General features: G+C 42.2%; 1 protein-coding gene across 1 annotated transcript in view; it reads left to right on the top strand.

Annotated features, from left to right (window-relative positions):
* The first annotated feature begins 360 nt into the window (after positions 1-360).
* Positions 361-27,605, top strand: part of LMTK3 (lemur tyrosine kinase 3) — an 89,976-nt gene continuing 62,731 nt past the window's right edge. Inside the window, exon 1 of the mRNA XM_044278066.1 lies at positions 361-448. Within this exon, the coding sequence (XP_044134001.1) occupies positions 361-448 (88 nt within the window). The remainder of the gene's footprint in view (positions 449-27,605) is intronic.

The following is a 27,605-nucleotide window of genomic DNA, read 5'->3' as shown; positions in this document are numbered from 1 at the left end:
AAGACCAGGCAATTCATTGGCCCTTTTTTTTTTTTTTTTACTCTCCATCTCTGTTTGCAAAAGAGGATGAGGATGATGATGATTCCGGGCAGGCACAATAGGGACACTGACATCATTTATACAGATATAGCAATCCACACATACACTGCATCGCTCTGCTGTGTCCTTTAGTGATCCGGGGGGGTGGCGGGTTTCATTATGCAGGCAGCATAGACTTTTATGCTAGCTTATGTTGGACTGGAGATTGCATGCTATCTGCATTCATGATGTGCCTTGCATTCTGTTTGTGCTTTTTTTTATTATATCTTGTGCTGTAGCAGAGTGTGATCTCTCCAAGACCACGGAATTTGTCCCCCTAAGATGCTGAGAGTGGACCCCCTCTTTATCCTGGTGGTTTCCATGTCGTATTTCAACCCCGAAAAGGCCTTGGCAGCCCCAGCAGAAAGCGGTGAGCTACCCACCCCCCTTTTTCCTTTTGTCCTGTTTCTTTTCTATTGCATCCGATTTCATTCAGACGGCATGTGCTGCTATTTTACCTGCACTTTTGATGTAGCCTTTGCTTCTATTATACGCTGCTCGCCTATCTCCCATTTTAAGCTACCGTTCCACACAGCGTCCCAGTTATCTCATCACTAGCCATTCATTTATCCTTGCCTCAGCCATTTTTAACCCCTTCAACCCCCACATTTATTCACTATTTTTGAAGTGCTCCTCTGTAGGACATCTACCGATAAATCGCCCTTTCATTGCAATGGCAACTAACTTTTAACCCTTTCACATGCAACCTGCCATTATGAACTGTGCAGTCATTGCAAAGCAATTTTCCAATGTGTTGATATAGGACAGCTGTGTCTTTAATGCAGGTTTTTGGTCCCTGGAGTTTTTGCTTGCTTCTGTTGAGCTATGTAATATGATAGAATATTTGCATCATGCTATTTCTCTGGTGAAAGGGTCAACCTAGGAGGCCTCCCAGGTTAGATGAATGTAAGATAATATAAAATGTTGGTTGCTTTTGCATTTGTGAGTACAAAACAGATTTCAACCTGTGTGCTTCTCTTCATCAAATCCCGGAGGACCTGTCAAGTGTTTACCTCTAAGGCTCCCCATGGTATACATGGGTGTGATTGTACTTTGTATCAGCCGAAAATGATATCACTCTGTGGAGCAGTGAAGATTGTAACATACTAGACAGAAAATAATGAGGATCCTTTCCTTGTGATCTAGTGAAGCGTCCCTGGGTCATATTCATAGTTGTAGGAATCCTATACATATGTGGAAAATACACCCTACATGGCTGACCAAGCATAATTTATATACATATACCCCGATTATACCTTTTTTCCTGTATTTTTTCAAATAATTTGACAAAAACAAAGTTTATATGGTATCACCTATACAGTAGGTCATGGGCAGATTAGCCATAGACCCTACAGGGAAATTTCCACTCAAGCCCTCTTGATGGCTGCAGGCCAAGTACATAATGATCTGATGCTCAGCGGCTGCAGGTGCCCTCCTGGACTCAACTGTATTACTGTCCTCATGATGGTGATACCGTTGAATACTATGGTAAGGGCAGCAGTATTTTGTGCTGCCCTGTGGTATTTGGTTCTGCTGGGGCGGTATTCTGCGCTGCACTACAGTATTGCAGGCCCGCCTACTTTGGTTGTCCCAGCCTACTTGTTTTGGCCTGTATTCTGTCAGTTTGGGCCACTTGGTCAACATGGGCCACTTTTCTTTTTTTTTTCCAAGACCACTTTAAGTTCACAATCCGCCCCTACAGTAGGTGATACACCACTATAATTCACATTCCATTTCACTACTTCATGTAAGCCACAGATAGGGCTCCATAAACCTGGTGACAGTTTTATTTTAATACACATATACCCTAGCCCTATTGCATTTAAGCTTACAATCAATTTTTCATTTTAGATGCCAGTTCCATCAGAATCCAACCAAATTACTACTATGTTTTTTTGTAATATAAGCCTTTAAAAAAAATACAACTTGTGAATGCCCAGTTTAAAATTCATGACCCCAGTAAGACAAGGTAGCATTGACAATTATAATCCAATAAAATGTAAAATTGTCTCATAAATGGTCTTCATTAGTCATACAAGCATCTACGTGATGATCAAATCAGGAGACGTATCATAAGCTGACCAATGCTTCAAGCCAACCTCCAGTAAAAAGAACATTCCATAACATACACCTGCATTGAAGTAATATGTAGCCATTCATACAGTAGAAAGGCACCAATATTGCCTTCAATGATAGGACTACACACGTGACTACTAAGTCCAGATTGAGTAGATGTGAATAAATGACAAGTTATACTGAATCTTTTCCCAAAAACTATACATAAATCTGCTCAGCTCTTCCTGCTATATAATATGCTGATTGAACTGTAGTTTTAGGTTAACAGAGGGATATGGGCTAAAATATCAGGATACTGAGGTTGTACCTGTATAAAAGTTTGTAATATTTCTTGTCAAGCCCCACCCCTGAGGAGCCTATTGTACAATTTCTCATATACACACAATAAGCTGATCAATATGAATCCCAGGAGTTGGACCCCCCTATCCCCCATCTGATACTGATGACCTATCCTAGGCATAGGTAATAAATATTAAACACACAAACAACCCTTTAATACCCTCACTACACAATACCCTTCAATCACTGAGGGTCCATCACCTCACTCCCCCATGATCAGCTGTTCCTTGCAGCCTCCGGCACTGTCATTAGCACTTGGAATGGGACAGGAAGCACAGATTCATTCAAAGTGTATTGGCTGTGCTGGGTTACTACCACTGAAGTGAATGGGAGTTGAACTGCAGTAATCTTGAAAGGAGCTATGTGTCCTGTTCCATTCAAAGTGCTAGTTCCAGCACCAGAGGCTTCAGGGAACAGCTTATTGTAGGTTATTGGGGTGTCAGACCCTCACAACCTGAGGATAGATCAATAGTCAAAAGAAGGAGCATGGAAAACCCCTTTAACTCCACGCAGATGATTTCCTAACCAGAATTGAACCCATGGTCCCGTGGCTGTAATGACTAAGGCATCAAGCAGTTGGTCTATAGCTAGTGTGCTGTTTCATGAGTCATAAAATGAATACCCACTGAAAAAAAATTATTGACTATGAAAATTAGCAGTAAAAGTCTTGTCTCATTCTTTCAAATTACTGTATTACTGTACTTTTGCAGAGTAGCTGGGTGATGGAGCCCAGATGTTGCTAGTAGTCCTATTTCCCATGGCACAAGTAACAAATTACCAGAATAAAAGCATCAGAATTTATGCTGCAAATTGTCTTATATTTTTCTTTAAATTGCATTATTGAAAATAAGGTCCTATATTTTAGGGTGTAGTCTAAAAGGAACTCAAACTGAATGTCTACACCTTTTAAGACCAATATTCCTATTTATTTCCTGTTGCACTTATATACTGGAGTTCTGTACAGAGATTGTAACCACACCAGTCCCTGTTACAAAAAGGGCTCACAATCTAACTTCCCTATCTCAAACACGCATTCACAAACTATGGTCAATTTTATAGGAAGGTATTTAACCTATTGGCACTTTCTTGGAGTATAAGAGGAAACCAGACAGTGATGTAAACATTGGAAAAACATACAGAGGTAGCCCTATGTTGAATTCTGTTTATAAAAAATTTTATATTGTCGTAGGGCTGTGAGTCTGTCGTAGGGTGTTTTTCTGATACAGATCTCCAAACTCCTACATAGATGTAAAAGAGAACATTCTGGCAGCATGCAGCCACCACTAGAGGGAGCTTACTGCATAATCAGGCAAATGTATCAAGAATAAGATCTACTTCGCACTGGAGTCAGATACATCTAATTTATTTATACATACCCGCTAATAATTTATGCACGTCTTTGGCTACCTGTGCTCCAGAAACGAGCCCAAGCAGATTTAAGATAACATTTATGCTGGTTTCTGGTAAATTTGCCAGGATGTTGAAGACCACATCCCCCATACACTAAGCCTCTTTTTTTGAAGAGTGGCAAGAATGGTGTAAAAGTGCAAAAAGTCAGAAACACAACTGTTATTATTAAGTCCATTGTATAATAGTATGCAGTAAGCACCATTGGTTTTCATAAGGTTTGTTTTGGTGAAAATGAAGAATAATAAAGCCAAATATTTTTTTCTAACAGTAGTTGCATGTTTGCTCCAGTAGAGAAACATACACATTTCTGGCCAAGCAAAGAAGTTCCCTAAATAAGCTTTAAGACATACTATGAATCAGAATTCAGGTTATAAGCACTTCATGATTAAAGGGGTTATCCCATGAAAAGTATTAGTCCACAATGAATAGGACATTCAAAAATATATTGTTCAATTTGTATGTACATTACAGTTTCCTTTTTGACAGCGCCCCCTGGTTTTTGTCCTTCTCCTGCACTAACGACCAATAGCTTCTCTGCCACCCCCCTCCCTATTTATTGTTGGCATATTCATCTCATAGAGAAGCAAGTGAAGCAGCCTAGACACCATTCATTCATTCATTCATTCATTCATTCATCCATCCATCACCAATTCTAAATTTATACAACATATATAGCTATATCTCTACCTGTAGAGATGGAAATTGTGGGGGCATAACATACCATATGTATCTCTGGGACTATATACCAGGTACTATTTTGAATGCAGGGGAAGAGGTGATTAACACGTGCCAAATGCAATGCCTCCTAGAGATGCAGGTGCTTGATTGTCCCATGTGAACTGATGCCCATCCGCGGAAAACGGAAAGACATTCCTCCAAATAACCAGAAAAGTGTGTAATTTTTAAAAAAAATGTGTTGGATAACCCCTTTAAAGGTTTAGATGTCTTGTAAAGAGTCTCTGTGACCTGCTCCTATCTTGAAACAGGGTCCCATCTCGAGACCATTGCATTCACATCTATTGGAGTTCTGAAAACAGCTGAGTAATTTGTACTGCATTGTACTACATTGAGGCTCATGTCCACCACACTTGTATATTCTGGCATGTGGTATATGTAATATATATTATATGTGCCAGAAGATAAGGCGTTGAGAGTCCGTGATCTCAGATCATCACCACTAGTCTGTAGCTGGTTGGAGATTGTCAATATCAATTATATTCCATACACCATTTTAGGCTAAGAACTTTTGGAATCACAGAACTCCATTGATCTTCTGTTCTTTCTTGTCTAGATATACTTATACAGTAGATTTATGGTAGATTGTAATATTTCTTTAGTTTTCTTTCCTGAATATCATAGTGCAGTGTCCCAGGGGGTCAGTAGTGTATGCTGGGCTTTGTAGTGCAGATTGACCACTAACCTGGGATCCACTGTCGTCTTCAAATTGGGGCGAATGCTGGAACAGGCAGGTAGTTGATGAGTTCGTGACGCCAGTGTCAATTAAACGGTGACACGCCGTGTATGATGTTATAAAAGAATGAAGCAAGCATAGGGTAGCCAACAAAAACTGGAACATTTACTGAATATCAGTGAATACAGCTGGTTCTTGAAAGTACAGAATGGCCGGTCTTAGCAAGGCATTATACAGAGTGTTGATTACAGGAGATGCAGTACAGGCGGCTTACTCACTATTCCTGACTGGTCCTGCTACATGTGACTTTCTCTCCAAGGTCTAATGCCCATTATCCGGCGTACCCTTGAAGCTGTCCTTATCTAGTACCTCCTCTGTTATCTTGAGTACCTCTTGCTTTATCTGATCGGCCTCTGTGGTATTCTGTGTCTTCAGGCTGATTAGCTATGCCCTTCTGACTTCTATGCATGGACTCAGGAGGGAATCCTCTCTGCACTGAGTCTGGAAACTTCTAACTTCCTGAGCTAGGCCCTAGCCTATTTATACTGAACTGGGGGCTCCCTCTGCTGGCTGTGATAAGGATTGCCGGTAACCGGCCTGACTGGCTTAAAGGGAACTACACACTCAAATCTAGCAGTGTCGGGTAGCCTACCCGTATGCTGCAATAGGATAGTTCTTTCAATCTCACACTAGGTTTTATTCTTGAGGTAAGGGTCTGGAAAATGAGACGTCTCCAAAATGAGCATTGGTCCAGTTTTTTTAAATTAATTTTATTTAATACATTGAAACCTTTTTAGAAGACCACCATTAAGAAGACCATCCCTTTATCCAAATAAGAGTTCCTGTGGCAGATTTTTAGTGCCACTACATATTATGCATACTCGCCATCTTTCAAAAGAGGTTTTACCGCATTTACCAAATTATCTTATCCCAGACCACAACCCTAGAGTCATGTTTTCTTACTAGTAGTCAATCTCTGTAGGGAAGTAAATGGTTTGTATTTGAGTTTGTTGTACTTTTTCGGAATGAAGGGTTTCAATTGTGAATTTACCTAAGAAACAAACAAGGTCATTATATCTTTGTTTGAAGACATATGGCACTAAACCCTGTATTCTGCACCTTGAGATGATTGATGTGCTCTGCTAAGGCAAAAAAATGGTTTGTGTTTTTGAGGTTTTTGAGGTTGTTTTAGAGTTTAGCGAAGCAAAGCATTCGAAAAAGAATTTGGTCAGATGTTTAGGAAAGCTTTGATTCACAACAAAGCTGAATTTCTACATGCTTTGTGGTAACAAAGCACTTTCGTCTAAAAGCAGCTACACGTGTTTTAAAATCAAGATCACCCATAATGCCGTGCAGTCATTCAATCCGCAGATAGCCATCCCCTGTGATGTCACAACCCTATAAAACCTTTGTGGTCTCCACCATTGTCCTGTGAGCTGAGCATAGAGAGAGACATGGCAAGCACTCATGCGCTAGGAACAGTGTTGCTGAAAATGATTACTAGATGAATATTGGAGAGGAAGAGTGCAAGGAGAGTGGAGGAAGACTGCAGGTAGGGTGCAGGGAGAGTGCAGAGAGAGTGCAGGGAGAGTGCAGAGAGAGTGCAGGGAGAGTGGAGGGAGACTTATTCTGCATCAGTTTTATTTATTTATTCCTACATATACTTATTCCTACATCAGCTGTAAATGTAATTCAATGCTAATAAGATGGAAGTCTTTATTATTTCACTGCCAGAGTGCCAACCAATACCATTAAATCTGCACCCCTTAGGAGGGCCAGGTCTTAATTATGACCATCCTCATCTTTTGCTGGCTTTGCTTCTTCTAAATCATCCTTAAAAGTCTCCATATCCTAGAAAAGTCAGCAAGATGCAGAGAGAGGAGGAGCTGGATGTTCCTGATGACATATTCTCATCGACAGTAGATGATGTGGAAAAGGAGGAAAAGCAGATGGCAGAAAAAGGGCTCCCACCTGTAGGGCAGCAGACCGCTGGGGTTGGAGAAGTGGGTATGCCAGAGCTGATTGATATTCAGTGTTTACTGTCAAATAACCTGCAGGAGATTGCAGGCAAGAACAGCAATAATATGCATATTGTCCCCCATCTAACCAGCCAAACACCATACCAGCAACAGCCACTGTTTAAAGCTGCTGCACGGCCATTAACAATGAAGAAGGACTATACAGTGCGGTCTTCATTATTAAATGAAAGGCGGCTGCAGGCTAATTGGCCCCACGGTTCTTAAAAGCAGCATGGCTCTGTGCGGCTATACCCTAAGGCAGAGTAGCCTGAGTATACCTGATTTATAGTGATTTGTGACAAATTAATAATCTAATTTCTTGGCAAACTTTGGCGAAGTTACTGAATCAAATTTTTTAAAACTACGCTCATCTCTAGTTTTAACCATTTGCTAAGCCCTTTTTTTCAGAACTCCAGTCCACATTCCAATGAATTCAAGGGTTCCATGGTTTGAAGATATAGTGCTACAATTTATATCATGGCATCATAACATTAAAAAGGGTTTTCCAAGTAATGTAAAAAAAAAAATGAAGTACTGTATATCTGATGATCAGCAATATACATAAGCTAAGCACGTTATAGGAAAAAAAAATGTTTCCTTATTTCCCTAGTTCTGTTCTGGCTCTTTGTTTGGGGAGGGGGGGGGGGGCGTAACTACAATCTTTGAGGTTTCCCTCTTGAATATTTGTGGATGTCAACAAAGACTGCCTTTCCCGTCCCCCTGCACTGCAAAGGGAGTGAATAAAATTGCTTAACTGTCTACAGTCTGACTACTGGGATACTCATGTTGTATGTGTGGGACTACAAGTCCCAGCTGTGCAGTACAATGACATTGCTGAAACACATAGGATCTTCCCCCTTCCTGTTCTTGTGCAATGCTCTTCAGACACTTCCTCACAGCCAGCAGAAAGGTACAGAGGAGAGAACTCCTCCTGTTTTTGTCATCTCTGTGTTTGCAAGGTGCGGAGGGAGAGGGATCCTGTGCACAGTATTTATCTCCTCAGTGCCTGGAGAAGAGGAAACCCTGCAGCTGCTCAGAACCCGAGGCAGGCATCCAGCCCTGAGTCTGTGCTGCTGATGGTAGAAGAGTTTAAACTGTGCTGAAGAATCCAGTGGAAGGGGAGACATAGGGCAGACAGCTCAGCCAACTGATCGGGCTGTTCAGGGGGGCATGGCTTGTTGCTTCAACCAGCACAGCCTTCAAGTGATGTTCAGGCCTACACATCCTGCTCCCTCAGGTTTGTGCAGGGAACGTCATCAGAGCAGGGAAAGAAGCTGAAATCACAGGTCTGTTAACTAGGAGAACAGGGCCACTGTAGATGAAGGAAGTGATTTCAAAACCCTTTACTTTGGGTATAAACATACAAAGAACAAAAAATAACTTGGACAACCCCTTTAAATAGTTTGTACCAAGATCAAAACTAATCCCTTACCACCAATCCTAAGAATGGGAGTTCTAATTCTCCCAAATGAATGGAGTTTGAGCATGTGCTCCACTGCAACCTTTTGTTGTACTCTGCTATTTCCACTAGTCCCATAGAGAAAGATTGAAGCCTTGGCTCACATACTCAACCAACCACTCCATTCATTTGAGGAATGGGGACCTAATGGTTCAACCCCCACTGATCTGTTGCTCATACTCCATCTTGTGACTAGTAGAAACAGTTTTGGTCTTGGTACAAACCCTTTAAAATGCTAAACAAAGATACGTGTTTGGTTTAATAGAAAGCGGTAGTATTTTTCAAAATTGGTAATTGAGATGAAATATTGTTATAGTATAGGTGGTATGATCTCCTATGACATGAGGAACAGTAGAGCACCATAGTTTGGATTCCATCTTAAAATCTTTTTTAGATATTGAGTATTATCTTTATGTCCCAGGCAAAAATAAATGTGTGTTAACATGGGAATTGTGACAGTGCAGTAAAAATTAAAAGGAATGTACCACATTAAATATGTATATGCTATATTAAAAACTGACAAACACAGCAACTGGTGACCGTTTGTTCATGCTAGAGTGTGATTTTCTCTTCTGCTCACTCGAGGTTTGCACTCAAGCAACATCACTTGGTATCACCTCTATAATTTATAATGCTCCAGACTGAAGCATAGTAGTAAGAAAAACATCTCATTGCTCAGCAAGTGAAAATGCACATGTAATTGAGGCATATTTTATTCCAGATACGTTTTTCTACTACGGAGAACGAAGATATTACTTCTCTGCGTAATGGAATTCTGTTTTCTTCCCTTCATTTACTCATTTACTGATTTAAATTAATTATTGACTATGAGGCTTGTAGGTAATGTGGAAACTTTATTTCCTCTGATGTTTGTGATGAAGGGAACTTTTAATAGCATCAAGGGAACATACAAATGCACATATTAATGGAATTATATGAAGCAATATTCTTAGAGGAGCACATACCACAGGAAAATTCCAGAAGTTATTGCTGTATCTATGTCATCCACAGTGGCAGGGGCCAAAAGATCTAAATTATCTATATCTGGGTTTCTTAATCTTTTTGTACTGTGACCTCATAAGTTAGGTCAGGGCCTAACCACCAATGGTCAGAGTCCATTCTAAAATTAAAAATATTGTTTCCCTTTCCTGTGTCTCTTGACCTCCGCATAACATTAACCCTTTCAGTACCGGGCCACTTTTCTCCTTAAATCCCAGGCCGATTTTTGCAAATCTGACATGTCTCACTTTATGTGGTAATAAATTCGGAACGCTTTTACCTATCCAAGCCATTCTGAGACTGTTTTCTCGTGACATATTGTACTTCATAACAGTGGTAAATTTGAGTCGATATATTTCACCCTTATTTATAAAATAATCCAAAATTTACCAAAAATAATAAATTAGAATTTCTCTACTTTTAAGACTTCATAAAATGCTTATCAATTAACATTCCCTATGTGTCTGCTTTATGTTGGCATTATTTTGTAAATGTAATTTTTTTTTTTTTAGGACGTTAGAAGCCTTAGAAGTTTAGAAGCTATTTTTCAAATTTTCACCAAAATTTCCAAAACCATTTTTTAAGCACTAATTCAGTTATAAAGTGATTTTGAGGGGCTTAAGTAATGTAAACCACCCATAAATGACCCCACTTTAGAAACAAACCCCTGCAAATTATTCAAAACTGATGTTACAAACTTTGTTAAACCTTGAGGTGTTCCAACTTTATCTTTAATGTATTGTTAGTAAAGGTTTTTTTCTTGTGAATATTTTGTGTCAGTCAACCAAATATGGGACACAATGATGGAGTCCTTTCAGTTGGTCCCCCTACCAAATTTCAGAAGAGACAATGACAGCTAACCTGTTAGTGACCTCCCACACACCTTTTTACAGCAGTCACTAACAGGCTTTAGACTAGGCCAGGGGCGTAGCTATAGGGGGTGCAGAGGTAGCAGTCGCTACCGGGCCCAGGAGCCTGAGGGGGCCCAAAGACCCTTGTGGTGCATAAGAAGACACCAGTATTATAGAAAGTCCATGCTGGTCAAGTTAGACCTCTGGCTCAAGGGAAGGGGGTTAAATCAAGAATGTTGCATGGGGCAGATGTTTCAATTTTATCCTCAGGCAGCACGAAGGCTATGCGCTTCCTGCCCTTGGCCACAAAGCACTGAGGGAAGGAGGCCCCAAGCTGAACTCTTGCACCAGGACCCATGAGCCATTAGCTACGCCCCTGGACTAGGCTGTCACCTTTTTATGTTGGCCTAGTCTAAGTGTGGAAACCCCTACAGCAGAGAGAAGGAATTTGGCTCTCACATGAGAGCCAGGCTTCTGCTTTTGCGGCCGGGATCAGCAGAAGAACCGATCTAAGCTGTTTAACCCCCTAAGTGATTTACAGGGAGGGACTCTCTGTCCCCCATCGGTACCATTAGTATGAGATTGGAGGTGATCTTTGCATGGCAGCCTGGAGCCTAATGAAAGCTCGCTTGCAGTATATGCCCATCAGATGGTGCCTGTCTGTATTGCGCTGACAGTATATTACAATGTACTTTATAAGCAGTACAGTATATTATAGAAGTAAACAAAAGATCTCCTGTTAAAGTCCCCTTGTGGGAGGAGTAAATAGTTTTAAAAAAGTTAATGTTTTATTACATAAAACAATCTCCAAAAAAGTACCAGTATATCTTTCTCAATGAATAAAATTGCAAATATATATATTTGGTATCGTCACGTCCTTAACGACCCACACTGCACGATTATAATGTAATTTACTCTGAATGTTTTCATTCACAGTAAATGCTGTTTTACTGTTTTTTGCTTATTCGCCACAAAAAAACGGAATAAAAAGAGATCAAAAAGTGTTATGTACTCTAAAATGATACCAAAGAAAACTGCAAGTTGTCCCACAAAAACGTACAGCTCCATAAAATGAAAAATAAAAAAGTTAAGAGATGTGGCAAAAACATTTATTTCTTTAAATAAAGGGATTTTATTGCTCAAAAGTAATAAAATATTAAAAAACTCTATGTATTTGTATTGCTGTAATCATACTGACCTGGAGAATAAAGTTATCATATTATTTATGGCAAAAAAATGAATGCTGCAAAATTTATAATGCAAAAACTTGTGGCAGCATTGGTGGTTTTTACACCCCCCCCCCCCAAAAAAAAACAAGAGTTAATAAGAGTTAATATGTAACTTATGTGTACTCCAAAATGGTGCAATTAAAAACTACATGCCCTGCCAAATATAAGCCCTCATATGGCTACATTGACAGAAAAAAAATAAAAAAGTTACAGTTCTTGGAATGTGATGATGAAAAAATGTAAAAAATTGCTTGGTCACTAAGGCCCAAAACAAGCCAATCACTAAGTGGTTAATAGAGAGATACCAGACTTTGCCTTTCTAAAAGGGGGCATGGCTAGGGTGGAGAGGATAGCTCTATTAAGCCCGACACATTTATATTCATTTGCAACAGTTTTCTGGCATGAATTAAAAAAATCTATGGCAACCTGGAGCTGCTGTAGATTTTAATTTAGGCACATGGCCTGCTTCTTAAACAGTGGCTGATGGTAACTACCTACAAGTGCTACCTTGGGGTTATAATTTATGACAAGGAGATTGCTTCTCAACACTAGAGTGTCAGGGAGGTGCACACCAGCTATGATATACTTACAATGTATACATAATTGCAGTACTATTATAAAGCTGAAAACACCTGCATATTGAGGCTTGTCCATACTAGCCACAAACACTTCTATTCCTCAACTATTCCTCTATGCTCCTCAGCAGAAGGGGAAAACAACCATTTCCCCCAAAAAACACAGAAGAAGGGACATTTCCATCAGAATAGGCTTTTGATAGGCCTACATAAAGATGCCCACAGAAGAGCATATCAGTGTAATGTGTGATGTTCTAATTGAGTCATTCATCCCCCTTCCCTCTATGGTCACAGTAAATGGTCTGAGAAAGTCAAATAAGACTTTAAACAATGGAGGAAGTGAAAGAGACAGGACAGGAAGTAGAATACAATTAGGGGCTTCAAAAAATTATATCCCAAAAAGCTATATGCCTGTTTTTATTTATGATGGTGTGATAAGAATGTAATGAAGGAAGCATCCCTTAATGAAATGTACTTGTGTTGGACATTTACAATACAGTCTCTTATGATGAGTCCTCACCACTCAGTGGATGTTTCTGGTAAAAAATTCACTTGCTCCCCATAGAGGACAATTTCTTGCCCGATGGCAGTCCATCTGTAGCACAATAGGAGTATGCATAGGCAACAACCAATAATACTTACTAAATACATATGTTGCCCCCTGTGCTAAAATTGTAATTCCTAACTAATATTTTATGAAATTTGGTCTCCAGTCCATCTGACCATCTGGCAAGTTGACAGCTCCACATAAAAGTCTATTCACTTCATCATTACCTTTTAAATAGGTTGTCAGGGATTTTGATGTTTGATGTAGACTCGCGATAGGTCATCAAAACCTGATCGGTGAGGAGGACTCAACCCTGTGGCCTCTTCCTAGGCCAGTGACGCCAATTATTGGTGAGCTGGACTATGTGTAGCTCAGTCCTATTCAAGTGAATAGACATGGTCTGAAATACCAAGTGTAGTTTCTATATATTGTATGGGGCTGTGCTTGGGAAGCTGTGAGGAAGCCGCAGTACACGCCGGAGGGATAGGATAGGCCATCAATATCAAAATCATTGAGCACCATAGATTCGTATAAGCAGAACAGAGGTGTTAGGTGGGTGCTTCCCTGTCTTGGCTTGGCACAGCGCTAATGATAGCATGGTCAAGGAACTGTACATAGCAGCCAAAACTTGACTTAGTAGGACATTTCTAAGTTAACTTAAACATAGGTGTGATTAGAAGTAATGGGTGGACCACAGGAAGGGAACAATCCGTACTTGAAATGTACCTGCATACTTACCTTGTGCTTGGAAGCACTTTTGTTTTGCCCTGGCAGTGTGTCCTGGACCCATTAGCTCTATTTGCATCTTTATTCAGTCAACATCAGTATATCTTGTACACTTTCCTTCTGATTTTTATGTTGCCTATTTCATTACTTTCTTACATTTCTTTGTGGTATCTCCTTAATTTCCACGTCTCTACTAACACTGATGGACTTCCTGTCAGACTGAATGCTTCTCTCTAGTTCATTCATAACTGTTGTGAATGGGTCATTCATCCTCCACTCTTGGTACATTCAATACCAGAATTGTTCACAGTGGCACGTAACAATGAGCGATCCCACAGACAATAAATGATTTTCCCTTTCTCAGATGTCTAGGACTACTGTATCAGCAAAGGGATTACCTTAGTTTAAAGGGGTAATCCCATGATTAAAATTCTAATGTAATACACTACAGTCCTGTACAGGGGCGTAGCTAAAGGCTCATGGGCCCTGGTGCAAGAGTTAGGCTTGGGCCCCCCTTCCCTCAGTGCTTTGTGTGTCTTCTTATGCAGCACAAGGGTCTTTGGGCCCCCACAGGCTCCTGGGCCCAGTAGCGACTGCTATCTCTGCACCCCCTATAGCTACGCCCCTGGTCCTGTACCTCACATGGATCCAGAACTGCCCCCATTCATTGCTCCAATTGTTCTGCTAGATCTACTGAAGGCTGGCAGCTCAGAAGGTGTGTCCCTTCTTAGAGGTGTGTCATTTCTGAGAGGGAATATCCATTTGGCTTCAGCCTTCTCCCTGTACCTGTCGCATATTCTAAGAGTAGATATAACTGGTAGCAGTTGAAGGACAGAACTGAGCATGTGCGTCCCCCTAAGTAGGTGGATGTGAACATTGTTATAAAGATTAAACACCAAGGGGCACCATTGTAAAGAAGTATAGAACATATTTTACTACTGCAGCATTACTACAAAAAGTAGATTTCAAAAGTAACTCGTTTTTCATGTTAAATTATATTGAAATAAAATGTAATGGTGGCACAAATCATTTAAGGCATGCAGGACCTAATAGTGGTATTATCCAGAAGATGGCTGTTTTATCCTATAATGCCTTTCTGTAATTTGCAGAGTTCAATAATAGTCAGTGAATACTATAACTGAAATTAAAATATGCTGTTAGAGAACAAATACATCTAGACAAAAATTCTAGAAGAGGAGGAACTTGTAAATGTGACATGCCCAGGGGCAATAGTAGGGGCAGTTTTGTACTTTTAAAATACCATGGGGGTCATTTATGAAACAGGTGTAAAGTAGAACTGTCTTAGTTGCCCATAGAAATCATTTAGATACCACTTTTCATTTTTCACAGCTTCTTTGGAAAATAAAGGGGGTAGGGGGAATCTGACTGGTTGCTATAGGCAACTAAACCAGCTCTACTTTACACCAGTTTGATAAATCTCCCCCCATATGTTTTCTATAGTAATGAAAACTAACACAGGTCAGATAAAAAACCTTCTCCTCCCAAAAAAGCTTGCCCCTACTCTGCTTGAAAAACATAGCCACCTTGCCCAGTGGCGTCGCCAGGGGGGGGCCAGAGGGGGCCACGGCCCCCCCTACATCAAGCTGTGCCCCCCCATGTGCCCCCCCAACTAAAATATCCCCCATTCATTTCGGTGGTGGATGGTCTATGCTGCGCTGCTGTGCACTGTGTAGGCACTAGGCAGCCCTACCGGACATCTTCACATCTGATGATCTGACTTGGTGCCGTTGCCGTCTCATTCTCTAGTCTCCACCCACCGCTGCCGCGTCCCCGGCTCCGCCCCCGGCCCTGCCCCCAGCTCCGCCCCCGGCCCTGACAAGTTGAGTCAGACTCAGTCAAACTCGGTGGCAGTGCTGTGCATAAATCAGCGTGCCGCTAGTTGAGACTAGCTGATTCTGATTCATTCAACTACTGGCAGCAGCTGCAGGGCTTCTGTCACCCCACTAAAGTCATTTTTTTTTTTTTTGGGCAACTTAAATTCCTTATAATGCAATTTATCAATATATAATGCTCTTACTCATTTTGGTTGGGCAGTTTCTTCAAAAAACGGACTTTCATAATATGTAAATTAGCTCTCTACCAGCAAGTAGGGCGGTTACTTGCTCATAGCAGCCGCATCCTCCTTTCATAAAGATGCCCCCTCCTCATGTTGATTGACAGGGCCAGCGAACGCGCTCGTCCTCTGGCTGGCCCTGTCTGCGTTCAAAATCTGACACTCGCTCGGCCGCTCCTTCCTCAATGCGCCTGTGCCGATGACATCACATCTACACCCGGCGCAGGTGCACTGAGGAAGGAGCGGCCGAGCGAGCGTCCTCCTCTCAGTGCGCCTGCACCGACTGAAGATCGGTACGGCGCAGGCACCAGATTTTGAACGCAGACAGGGCCAGCCAGAGGACGAGCGCGTTCGCTGGCCCTGTCAATCAACATGAGGAGGGGGCGTCTTTATGAAAGGAGGATGCGGCTGCTACCAGCAAGTAACCACCCTACTTGCTGGTAGAGAGCTCATTTACATATTATGAAAGTCCGTTTTTTGAAGAAACTGCCCAACCAAAATGAGTAAGAGCATTATATATTGATATATCGCATTATAAGAAATTTAAGTTGGCAAAAAAAAATGACTTTAGTGGGGTGACAGAAGCCCTTTAAGCCAGCCAGGCCCAGACTAGAGAACAGACAGTGTGTGGCGTGGCCCTACCCTACCGATACCGAACAGACTGGACTGAGCCTGACCTAGTGGTGACGATGTGTAGCAGGTTAACTTAATAATAATAAGGTACAACTTACAAGTAGTGACTGAGTGGACTGACTAAGTCTCTTTCTATTCTAACTAGAGAGATTAGATATGACTCTGACTGAGTCTGAGAGGAGAGCTGGCTGGCGGCTGCCCCAGAATCTTCCTGATTTAAAAGTTAAAGGGGTTCTGCACTTTAATTTAATTGATGATCTATACTCTGGATAGACCATCAGCTTCTGATCGGCGGGGGTCAGACACCCGGGACCCCCGCCGATCAGCTGCTTGAGAAGGCACCGGCGCTCCAGTAGCGCCGCGGCCTTCTCACTGTTTACCACCAGCCCACTGACGTCACGACTAGTATCAACTAGCGTGGGCGGGGCTAAGCTCCATTCAAGTGAACAGAGCTTAGCCGCGCTCAGGCTAGTTAATACTAGTCGTGACGTCAGTGGGCTGGCGGTAAACAGTGAGAAGGCCGCGGTGCTCCTCGAGCGCCGGTGCCTTTTCAAACAGCTGATCGGCGGGGGTCCCGGGTGTCTGACCCCCACCGATCAGAAGCTGATGATCTATCCAGAGGATAGATCATCAGTTAAATGAAAGTGCAGAACCCCTTTAAAGTTACTGTCAGTGCAGCCTGGATGATTACAGTGTTTACTTTACCGTTTAGAGAAATCATGTTCAAATGTGAGCGGTGGGAGGGGGACATGACGTCAGAGCGCCCCATGCGCATGGATGACGTGCCATGCGATCACGTCATCCATGTGCGTGGGGCGCCCTGACGTCACTCTGGAGCGCCCCGGGAGCCGCACGGACGGTAAGTATGCTGCTCCTCCGCTCCCCGCTACACTTTACCATGGCTGCCAGGACTTTAGCGTCCCGGCAGCCATGGTAACCACTCTAAAAAAGCTAAACGTCGGATCCGGCAATGCGCCGAAACGACGTTTAGCTTAAGGCCGGATCCGGATTAATGCCTTTCAATGGGCATTAATTCCGGATCCGGCCTTGCGTCAAGTCTTCGGGACTTTTGGCCGGAGCAAAAAGCGCAGCATGCTGCGGTATTTTCTCCGGCCAAAAAACTTTCTGTTCCGGAACTGAAGACATCCTGATGCATCCTGAACGGATTTCTCTCCATTCTGAATGCATTAGGATAAAACTGATCAGGATTCTTCCGGCATAGAGCCCCGACGACGGAACTCTATGCCGGAAGACCAGAACGCAGGTGTGAAAGAGCCCTAAGTGTCATCCACAGATCCCCAGGCAGCTAGGACATGTTGAAATCTGAGTGATTGGGGTTTTTCTTCCCTATTGCGGTTTTAGGTATTGGGTAAAGTATCGCAGCATTTCTAAGCGTACTTGTGTAAATGTATCGTTGTTATAGCTGCCCCCCTACTTTTGTCCTGGCCCCCAGTGTGCCCCCCCAAAATTTGAAAGCTAGAGACGCCACTGACCTTGCCCCTTAATACCATCCAGATTGCCCAGAATCATAGTGCCATATGATGCTAGCATAGTGTCCACCACCATATTGCCCTCATAGTTTTCACAGACTAGGAACTTAAAGTGGCCCTGGAAAAAAATAAAGTGGCACCATTTTGTAATCAGGTCCAAATTGACGGCCAACACAAGTTGGCGGGCCAGTAATACCATATTACAATGCATAATACCTTCCCAGCAGAGCCAAATTCCACAGTGCATCACAAAATACTGCCCCAGCAGCGGAAAATGCCTCCCCAAAAACCGCCGGTCTGTGGCGGTCAGCGCCAGCTGCCATGTCCTGTCCTCCTACTCCAATTGCCTCAGGATGGCAACACAGCTGAATTCAGGAGTCAGGAGGGGAGCGTCAGATCATTACTTACCTGGTTGACGGCCGTGAGGAGGGCATAGGCAGTTCCCTGGGTATCGGCACACCGTGAAGTTTCCCTGTAAGGTGAATGACCAGTAGGGATGAGCAAATCGACTTCGAAATCAATTTGCATAAAACTTTGTTCTAATACTGTACGGAGAGACTGTAAGTTATCGCGAGACTTTGCGCAATAACTTCATAAATTTATTTGTACTGTAAAAAAACATTTCCTGAACTCGGGTTCGGTTCCAAGTGGTACCTCCTGCTCCGTACAGTATTAGAACAAAGTTTCATGCGAATCGACTTTGGATGTTTCATCCGAAGTTGATTCGCTCATCCCTAATCACCATTCCTCCTCTGAACCTTATAATGGCCTATAGTTCAGACAACCACACTGCCCCATAATGCCATATACTGTACCATGAACTTACTCCATCCTCCCCACTGGCCACTGACTGCATGTAACCAGCCCCTCGGGTGACTTTCTATTTCTGGCAGAGCTCAGCACATTGCTGCTTCACTGTATGAAGATGTCACAGCAGCTGCAGGACTGCGATAGGCGATATGTGCCTGTAAATTACATTCTGGCCATTGCCCTTGCAGATCTGTCAATGGAAAACACACCAGCAATTTTTATCAAGCTTCACCCACCCACAGAAGGGCTTATGGAAGATCTTGTATTTACTAAGGGACTTTCCTACTTTTGTAAGGGAGCAATATTCAATTAGAGTTTGTCTGTGTATTATATTCTATAAATGTAGGGTCACCATTATTGGTTTGTTTTCAATAGCGCCTCTAGTGTCCAGAATGTGAGTTTTCATCATCCTTCTTGTAAGACTTCTTTTTTCACAGTTCAAACGCTGTCAGCAAATATTGCTTTGGGATGACTAATATTCTATTACACTATGCCTAAAGACCAGTGGGATAGTGGGATATGCTGGACTGCGACCAGCTGCTTAAATGGAGATCATTTTTTTTCTGCGAGTTAAAACCAGAGAGTGACACATATCCTTTTTTCTCATTTGATTGAATTTTTTATTGTAGTTCCTGAAAATGATTGATTATTCAGGCAGTTAAAGGAAATGTGTCACCAAAAATTGTACCTGCCAGATAAAACCAGATAGTAACACATCTCCTTTTTTGTTTTCTGATCGCAGATTTTTTATTCTGTTTTCTGAACATGATTATGGCGGCAGCCATCTTGCCTTAGCCATTCTTAACAGCATTTAGAAAGCATTAAGAAAATTGCTTTGCGGCAGCCCCATGGGCCACAGACACAAGGGTCAGGAGGGGACCTTATTGACTTCTATGGGAGAGTCTTCTAGACATGCTGTGACCTGTGCAGAGGTCATTGTACAAGGGAAGAATAGATAAGCTTTGACAATCACCTGTTGTGAGTGGTGGATCCTGTCTTATCTATGCACAGAGGTGATATCATTACAGGCAGGATTAGGTAGCAGGTAACTGCGGTAAAGTGATCTGTACAGACCAAAAAAGGGTGCATACAGTGCGAACTGCAGGTTTTTGTTTACATATAGATATTGACAAGGGAAATTAAAATAACATCCTCAAAAATGATTTAAAAATATTTTAAACATAAAAACATGATTTAAAAAAATGTATAATTTTCTGATGACACATTCCCTTTAACCCCTTCCCGACTTATGACGTATTAGTATGTCAAAGGTTGAGTCTTTAAAGATGGCGCCTTTTCCACACAGCAGACACCCTGGCCTAATGCCCGCAACCGGCGGTAATGCTGCTCACAGACTTTTAACCCCTCAGATGCCGTGGTCAAACATGACCACAGCATCTAGAGGTGCAAAACCCAGAAGTGCACACTTCCAGGTGGGCTCTGCCCAGCAAGGATCAGGGGAGTTGGATTCAGTGTGAGGCAGCTTCTGTTCTCCTGAATGAACAAAAGTTCCTATGGAGTCCCTGCCTGTGGCAGGGCTCCATAGGAACATAGTAAAATCCTTAGGGCTGTTTCACACGAGTGGATGCCGAGCGTGACATCCGCTGCATGAATGACAGCCAAGACCCGATGCAGACTGCAGAAGCACGGAGCAGTAACATGATTGATAATGCTCCGTGCCTCTCTGTGATCTCTTTACTACAAAATCACAGTGACAACTTTATCTCACTGTGATTTCGTAGTAAAGAGATCACAGAGAGGCACAGAGCATCATCAATGATGTTAATGCTCCGTGCTTCTACTGTCCGCATCGGGTCTTGGCTGTCATTCACGCAGCGGATGTCACGCTCGGCATCCGCTCGTGTGAAACAGCCCTTATAGACTCCATTGCTAATGCTTTGGAGTCTACGAGAATAGCAATCTGGTAATTGCTTGTTATAGTTCCCTATGGGAACTATAAAAAAAGTGTAAAAAAAAAAGTATTTTTTTTTTAATAAAAAAAAATCTAAATTAAAATTACCCCCCCCTTTCCCCAAAATGAAAATAAAAAGACATAAAAATATAACATGGGTATTGTCACGTGCGAAAACGCCCATTCTGTTAAGATCTAAAAATATTTATCCCATAGGCAAACAGCAAAATGGAAAAAATAGCAAAATGGTCGATTTGCCGTGTTTTGGTCGCTTCACTTCCCACAATTTTTTTTTATAAAAAGTGATCAAAAAGTTATATACATCCTAAAATGGTATCAATGAAAAGTACAGATCGGCCACAAAAGTTATAGGGGTCAGAATATGGTAATAAAAGAAAATATATATATATATTTTTTCAGTTTTAAAAAGTTTTATACATATATTGGTATCACTCTAATTGTCCTGACCTGGAGAATGAAAGTAACAGGTCAGTTTTACCGCATAGTAAATGTCGTAAAGAAAACCCCCAAAACATAAAACTGTTGCGAAATTGCGTTTTTTTTCCAATTTCACCCCATTGGGAATTTTAACATTGTATGCAATATTAAACGGTGGCATTAGAAAGTGAAACTTGTCCCACAAAAACAAGCCCTTATTTGGCTATGTGTACAGAAAATTAAACAAATTATGGCTCCAGAGAGGCAGGGAGTGGAAAACAAAAAACGCAAAAATGAAAAAAACGTCCTGGGCTCAAAGGGTTAATGACATTTAGAGATAGACTTTACAGCAGCCTCCATGGTCCATAGACCTAATGGACAGGAGAGAACATCTTTGACTTTTAATGGACAGTTTTCCGTCAACAATCCTGAAAATTAAGCGGTCGCAGCGCTGGTGTTGCATTGCATCCCCTTTTCATATTTTTTTCCTGCACATCAGCGCTTGTGGTCACCTGGATGTGCAGGAAACCTAAACGTGGCCCCATTCTCCTGAAGTCTTTAGTTTCCTTCACCGCTGGGTAGACAGGTGCTTTGATGTGCCGGGAGAAACACTCAGTGTTATTCTGCCTTCATTCTCAGGATCAGTAGAGGTCCAATAGGTCAGACCAATCGTAAAGTGAAGGCATATCCTAGCAACATGCCCACAGTCAGGGTGTAGCTAAAGGCTCATAGGCCCTGATACTTGGGCCCCCCTTCCCTCAGTGCATTGTGGCCAGGGAAGCACATAGCCTACGTGCTGACTGAGGCAAAAATTTAAAGGTCACCCCCATGCCAACTTCTTGACCTAACCCCTTCCCTCCAGCCAGAGGTGTAACTTGACTAGCATGCACTTTCTATAATGCCGGTGTCTTTGGCACCACAAGGGTCATTAGGCCCCGTCAAGCTACTGAGCCCAGTAGTGATGACTACCTCTCTACCCCCTACAGCTATGCCCTTGCCCACAGTTTATGAGATGCGAATACCCCTTTAATATACTTTGCAGTCATTTACACATGTAATTGATTATAATCTACAATGAAATAAATATCTTATTATGGTCTTGTGCTATCAAGGGTTGCAGTAACGGGTTGCCTGTGAGTAGTGCTACTCTGCTAGTGTTCCCATGATAATACTTACTTCCCCTGTATTCAAGCAGCACAGTATTATCATAGGCATTGGATATGAGAAGAAAAATTTTATTCGGCCAATTCGCTGAAGTTCATCAAGAAATTAGATTAGTTCCGAATTAATTCATCACAAATTGCGATAAATCAGGTACAGTTTAAAAAAAAAGTATGTGACCCCTTTGGAATAATATGGATTTCTGCACAAATTGGTCATAAAATGTGATCTGATCTTCATCTAAGTCACAACAATAGACAATCACAGTCTGCTTAAACTAATAACACACAAAGAATTAAATGTTACCATGTTTTTATTGAACACACTATGTAAACAGTCACAGTGCAGGTGGAAAAAGTATGTGAACCCCTAGACTAATGACATCTCCAAGAGCTAATTGAAGTGAGGTGTCAGCCAACTGGAGTCCAATCAATGAGATGAGATTGGAGGTGTTGGTTACAGCTGCCCTGCCCTATAAAAAACACACACCAGTTCTTGGTTTGCTTTTCACAAGAAGCATTGCCTGATGTGAATGATGCCTCGCACAAAAGAGCTCTCAGAAGACCTACGATTAAGAATTGTTGTCTTGCATAAAGCTGGAAAGGGTCATAAAAGTATCTCCAAAAGCCTTGCTGTTCCTCAGTCCACGGTAAGACAAGTTGTCTATAAATGGAGAAAGTTCAGCACTGCTGCTACTCTCCCTAGGAGTGGCCATCCTGTAAAGATGACTGCAAGAGCACAGTGCAGACTGCTCAATAAGGTGAAGAAGAATCCTAGAGTGTCAGCTAAAGACTTACAAAAGTCTCTGGCATATGCTAACATCCCTGTTAGCGAATCTACGATACGTAAAACACTAAACGAGAATGTATTTCATGGGAGGATACCACAGAGGAAGCCACTGCTGTCCAAAAAAACATTGCTGCACGTATACAGTTTGCACAAGAGCACCTGGATGTTCCACAGCAGTAGTGGTAAAATATTCTGTGGACAGATGAAACCAAAGTTGAGTTGTTTGGAAGAAACACACAACACTATGTGTGGAGAAAAAGAGGCACAGCACACCAACATCAAAACCTCATCCCAACTGTGAAGTATGGTGGTGGGGGCATCATGGTTTGGGGCTGCTTTGCTGCATCAGGGCCTGGACGGATTGCTATCATCGAAGGAAAAATGAATTCCCAAGTTTATCAAGACATTTTGCAGGAGAACTTAGGGCCATCTGTCCACCAGCTAAAGGTCAACAGAAGATGGGTGTTGCAACAGGACAACGATCCTAAGCATAGAAGTAAATCAACAACAGATGGGCTTAAACAGAAGAAAATACACCTTCTGGAGTGGCCCAGTCAGAGTCCTGACCTCAACCTGATTGAGATGCTGTGGCATGACCTCAAGAAAGCGATTCACACCAGACATCCCAAGAATATTGCTGAACCGAAACAGTTCTGTAAAGAGGAATGGTCAAGAATTACTCCTGACCGTTGTGCACGTCTGATCTGCAACTACAGGAAACATTTGGTGGAAGTTATTCTGCCAAAGGAGGTTCAACCAGTTATTAAATCCAAGGGTTCACATACTTTTTCCATCTGCACTGTGAATATTTACATAGTGTGTTCAATAAAAACATGGTAACATTTAATTATTTGTGTGTTATTAGTTTAAGCAGACTGTGATTGTCTATTGTTGTGACTTAGATGAAGATCAGATCACATTTTATGACCAATTTGTGCAGAAATCCATATCATTCCAAAGGGTTCACATACTTTTTCTTGCAACTGTATACCCCAGCCACTCTGCCTAGTCATATTATTCCCACTTGATGGCCCAATCTCAGTGTGAAGGCTTGGAAGTTAACCCTTTCTTGATCACTGACAGTAAATAAAAAAAAAGGCGCCTGTCTGCCTGTGTGATGGTACCAGAGACGGTACACAGCATCTAGGCGGGAAAATATTCCTCAAAGAAATGAAATTGAGGCATTCACAACAGGGATGACAATAATACCACGTGGATCTCTCCTATGAACCTAATGGTATTACGCTTTTAAAATGATTAGGGTTAAAACCAGATGCCGAACATGGTGGATGGATCAAACATGGCCGCTAGATTATTGCAGCAACGCTGTCCCTAGCGCATGAACACTTGCCATGTCTCTCCCTATGCTCAGCTCACAGGACAATGGCGGAGACCGCGCGGGATGAGGTTTTTATAGTGACATCACAGGGGATGACTATCTGCAGATTGGCTGGCTGCACGGCATTATGGGTGGTCTCATGTTCCCGGGTTTCTTACTTTCGCTTTGTTACAAGGAAGGAATTTCGGCTTCATTGAGGATCAAAGTTTTCCTAAACTGTGGACCGAATTCGTCTTCGAATGCTTTGCTTCACTCAACACTTGGAGTGCTTTAGAAGAACCAATTTAAGGAGAGAAAGGCCTTTAAGGCTGTATATTCACAGTGGATTGCATGCCACCAGCCCAGCAGATTCCACTACACAGGACATATTTTGTTACCTCAGTTACACGGATATTATTCAGGGGGACAAATACTCCTCATGTGCCCGCGGTGCGCTCTGGAGGGAGGATGTAATATCGCATTTTCTCTGCTAATAGCCCAGCTTGGTATTCCAGTCAGATTTAACACTGCAGCAGGCACCCTCTTAGCCCGTCTAAAAGCTCCCCTGGCTGGTTCTTCACCGCTGTTTTATGGCTTCAACATTTAATCAGTATATGATTAATTCTCAGTAGTTACCATATAAAGTACAGGAATCAAAGTAAACCGTGAGAAGAAGAACTTGCAGCTTCTGCACCCCGCCATGCTGCCTATAGCATTACACACAGAGATGAAGAGCTAGAGGCCACAAATAGTAAGGCGAGAGACCTGTTATAGTTTTTTCATTTGGGCTTATGAGCCTTAAAGGGAAGCCACTACCTTCCTGACATGTCGGTTTTAGTAACTACTTACATTTCCCATGTAATAACTATTCTGGAGCAGCTATTTTATGATGTGAAATTCCTTTTTTATTCCTGAAAGAAATTATGAATGAATTACTAGCAATTTGCAATGTAGGTCCAGATGGATGTTACCAGTTGGGGTGTGACCCTGCACAGTCTGCCACCACTATCCAGTCAGTGCTGCCAGTGTCAGATTGTGCAAGGACACACTCCCAACGGGTAACATCCGTCTGGACATTCATTGCAAACTGTCAGTAGTTCAGTCATGACTTCTAGCAGGAGTAATAAAGGAATGTCACATCATAAAGTCATCAGAATAGATGCTCCAGAACTGTTATTACATTGGGAATGCAAGGGGTGACAGAAGAGGTGACAGGTCCTCTTTAAAGGGAATCTGTCACCAGGAAATTCACTGATAAACCAGACACAATGCCCTGTAGAGCCAGCTCATCTGAATGTAATGATGTCTTTCACTTAGTGATCTGTTGCTTCATTCTGGAGAAAAAAATTCAGACGACCGTAGTGTTTTGTTGTGGTCTGCAAATTGTGGATCCGCAAAACACGGATAACGTCAATTGGGGACAAGAATACGACAAGTTCTATCTTTTTTGCGGGCCACAGAACGGAACAACTTGAAATGAATGGGTCTGCACCCATTCCGCAATATTGCGTATCGGATACAGACTCATTCATACGGTTCTCTGAATGAGCCCTAATCCATATGCAAATTAGCTTCTAAGTGCACCAAGGAGCGGGCTCTGTGCACTCCTGCAGCCCCCCGCTTCCTCTGTCAACCCCTTCCTCTCTTTCTTGATTGATAGGGCCAGGTTTCTGCATAGTCATCTCATGTGGCCCTGTGAATCAAGAAGGAGAGGGAAGGGCTGGCAGAGCGAGCAGGAGGAGCGAGGGTGCTCAGAGAGTCTTGGCCCCGTCCTCGGTGCACTTAACTGATCACTTGCATATAGATTAAAAATACATTTTCTCCAGAATGAGGCAATGGATCGTTAAGTGTGAGGTATCATGACATTTAGCTGAGCTATCCCTACAAGGCATTGTGTCTGGTTCATCAGTGAATTTTCTCGGGGCAAGCTCCCTATAAGTTACGCCTCGAACAGAACATACAGTATAATAATCAGCTGTTTCTTATGGCATCGCATGGTGACTGTCCATGCTTGCCTTCGGTGACACTGGCATATCTCCATCAGGTTCCCCCTCATTTCATTTCAGTGTGGTGTATGTACCGTATATTCATTCTGTTTCCACAAGCTTACTGAGAAGCAGATTTCTACTGAAGTAAAGATATATGGGGACATTTGTCAAAACTGCCATGCAACGTTTTGCCCTAAATCCTGCAACTTTTGGAGAGCTGTGCCCTCCACCCCCTCCCCTCCCCCCACTTTCAAAAGCAATGGGAAAAGTAGGTCTGTTTCTGCCATTAGATTATTTTTAAGGGGCATTTGTCACGTGCAACATTTTTAAATGCCACAGAAAATGTTGCAGCCAAAATGTGGTGTACTATCATTAAAAAGGGCACTGCCGGATTTATAAAATCCTTGCTCCTGGTTTGAAATAATGGCACAACAAGAGAAGACAGACTTTAAATTTACACAGACAAAGCCCACCATTGATAAATGTCCCATATTATCTTTAGTGAAACCTTTCCAAAAGTTCCCCTCTTTAAAAAGACCACCCCAACTCTGGACCAGCTCTAGCATGGATTTTCAGTTCCCATCTATGATAGGTACACTGGCCTCTTCTTTGAAGACTATTCTTCACTACTACTTTGGATGGTTATTTCTAAGAGGTTCCATTGGGATTGAGCATCATATATCAAAGTAATATCCCCATTTGGACATTCATAGCATATTGACATTAAATGCATAAATGTTCAATAGGTACGGTTCCCACCTTTGGGACTATCTGCTATCTCAAGAAGCACTTCCATGAATGGAGAGCATGAGAATGCTTAGCTGTTTTCGGAAGCCCCATAGCAGTGAATGGAGGATACTCAGCACATGCACGGTGTGGTCTCCACTGTGAAGCCCTGTTATTGAGATAGGGGTGGGTCCCAGAAGTGCAACTGACAACTATTGGACATATTCTATCAATATGCTATAAATGTCCATATGGGACAAGACCTTTAAACCTTAGTTAGCCATTTAGCAACCAATCAAGGTCCATGGTTTTGGACCTGATATTTCTCAGCTCATTGTCTCCATAGCCAGGACCTACAACAGCATTTTGATTGTGGTCTGGACAGGAATGGTTTCCTTTGCTGCAAGCTTCTTGGGATGAGTTTAGAACATGGGTGATTTGTAGAAATGTTTGGTCATAAACATGCTTCAAATGTTTAAATCTTTTCAAAAGACCTATGTTGTTCTCTCTAAGACTATATCAGTTCCTATTCACAATGAAGAACCAAG

The sequence above is a fragment of the Bufo gargarizans genome, chromosome 2 (assembly GCF_014858855.1).
Source record: "Bufo gargarizans isolate SCDJY-AF-19 chromosome 2, ASM1485885v1, whole genome shotgun sequence".
Classification (NCBI taxonomy): domain Eukaryota; kingdom Metazoa; phylum Chordata; class Amphibia; order Anura; family Bufonidae; genus Bufo; species Bufo gargarizans.
This window is presented reverse-complemented; position numbering and strand designations above follow the sequence as displayed.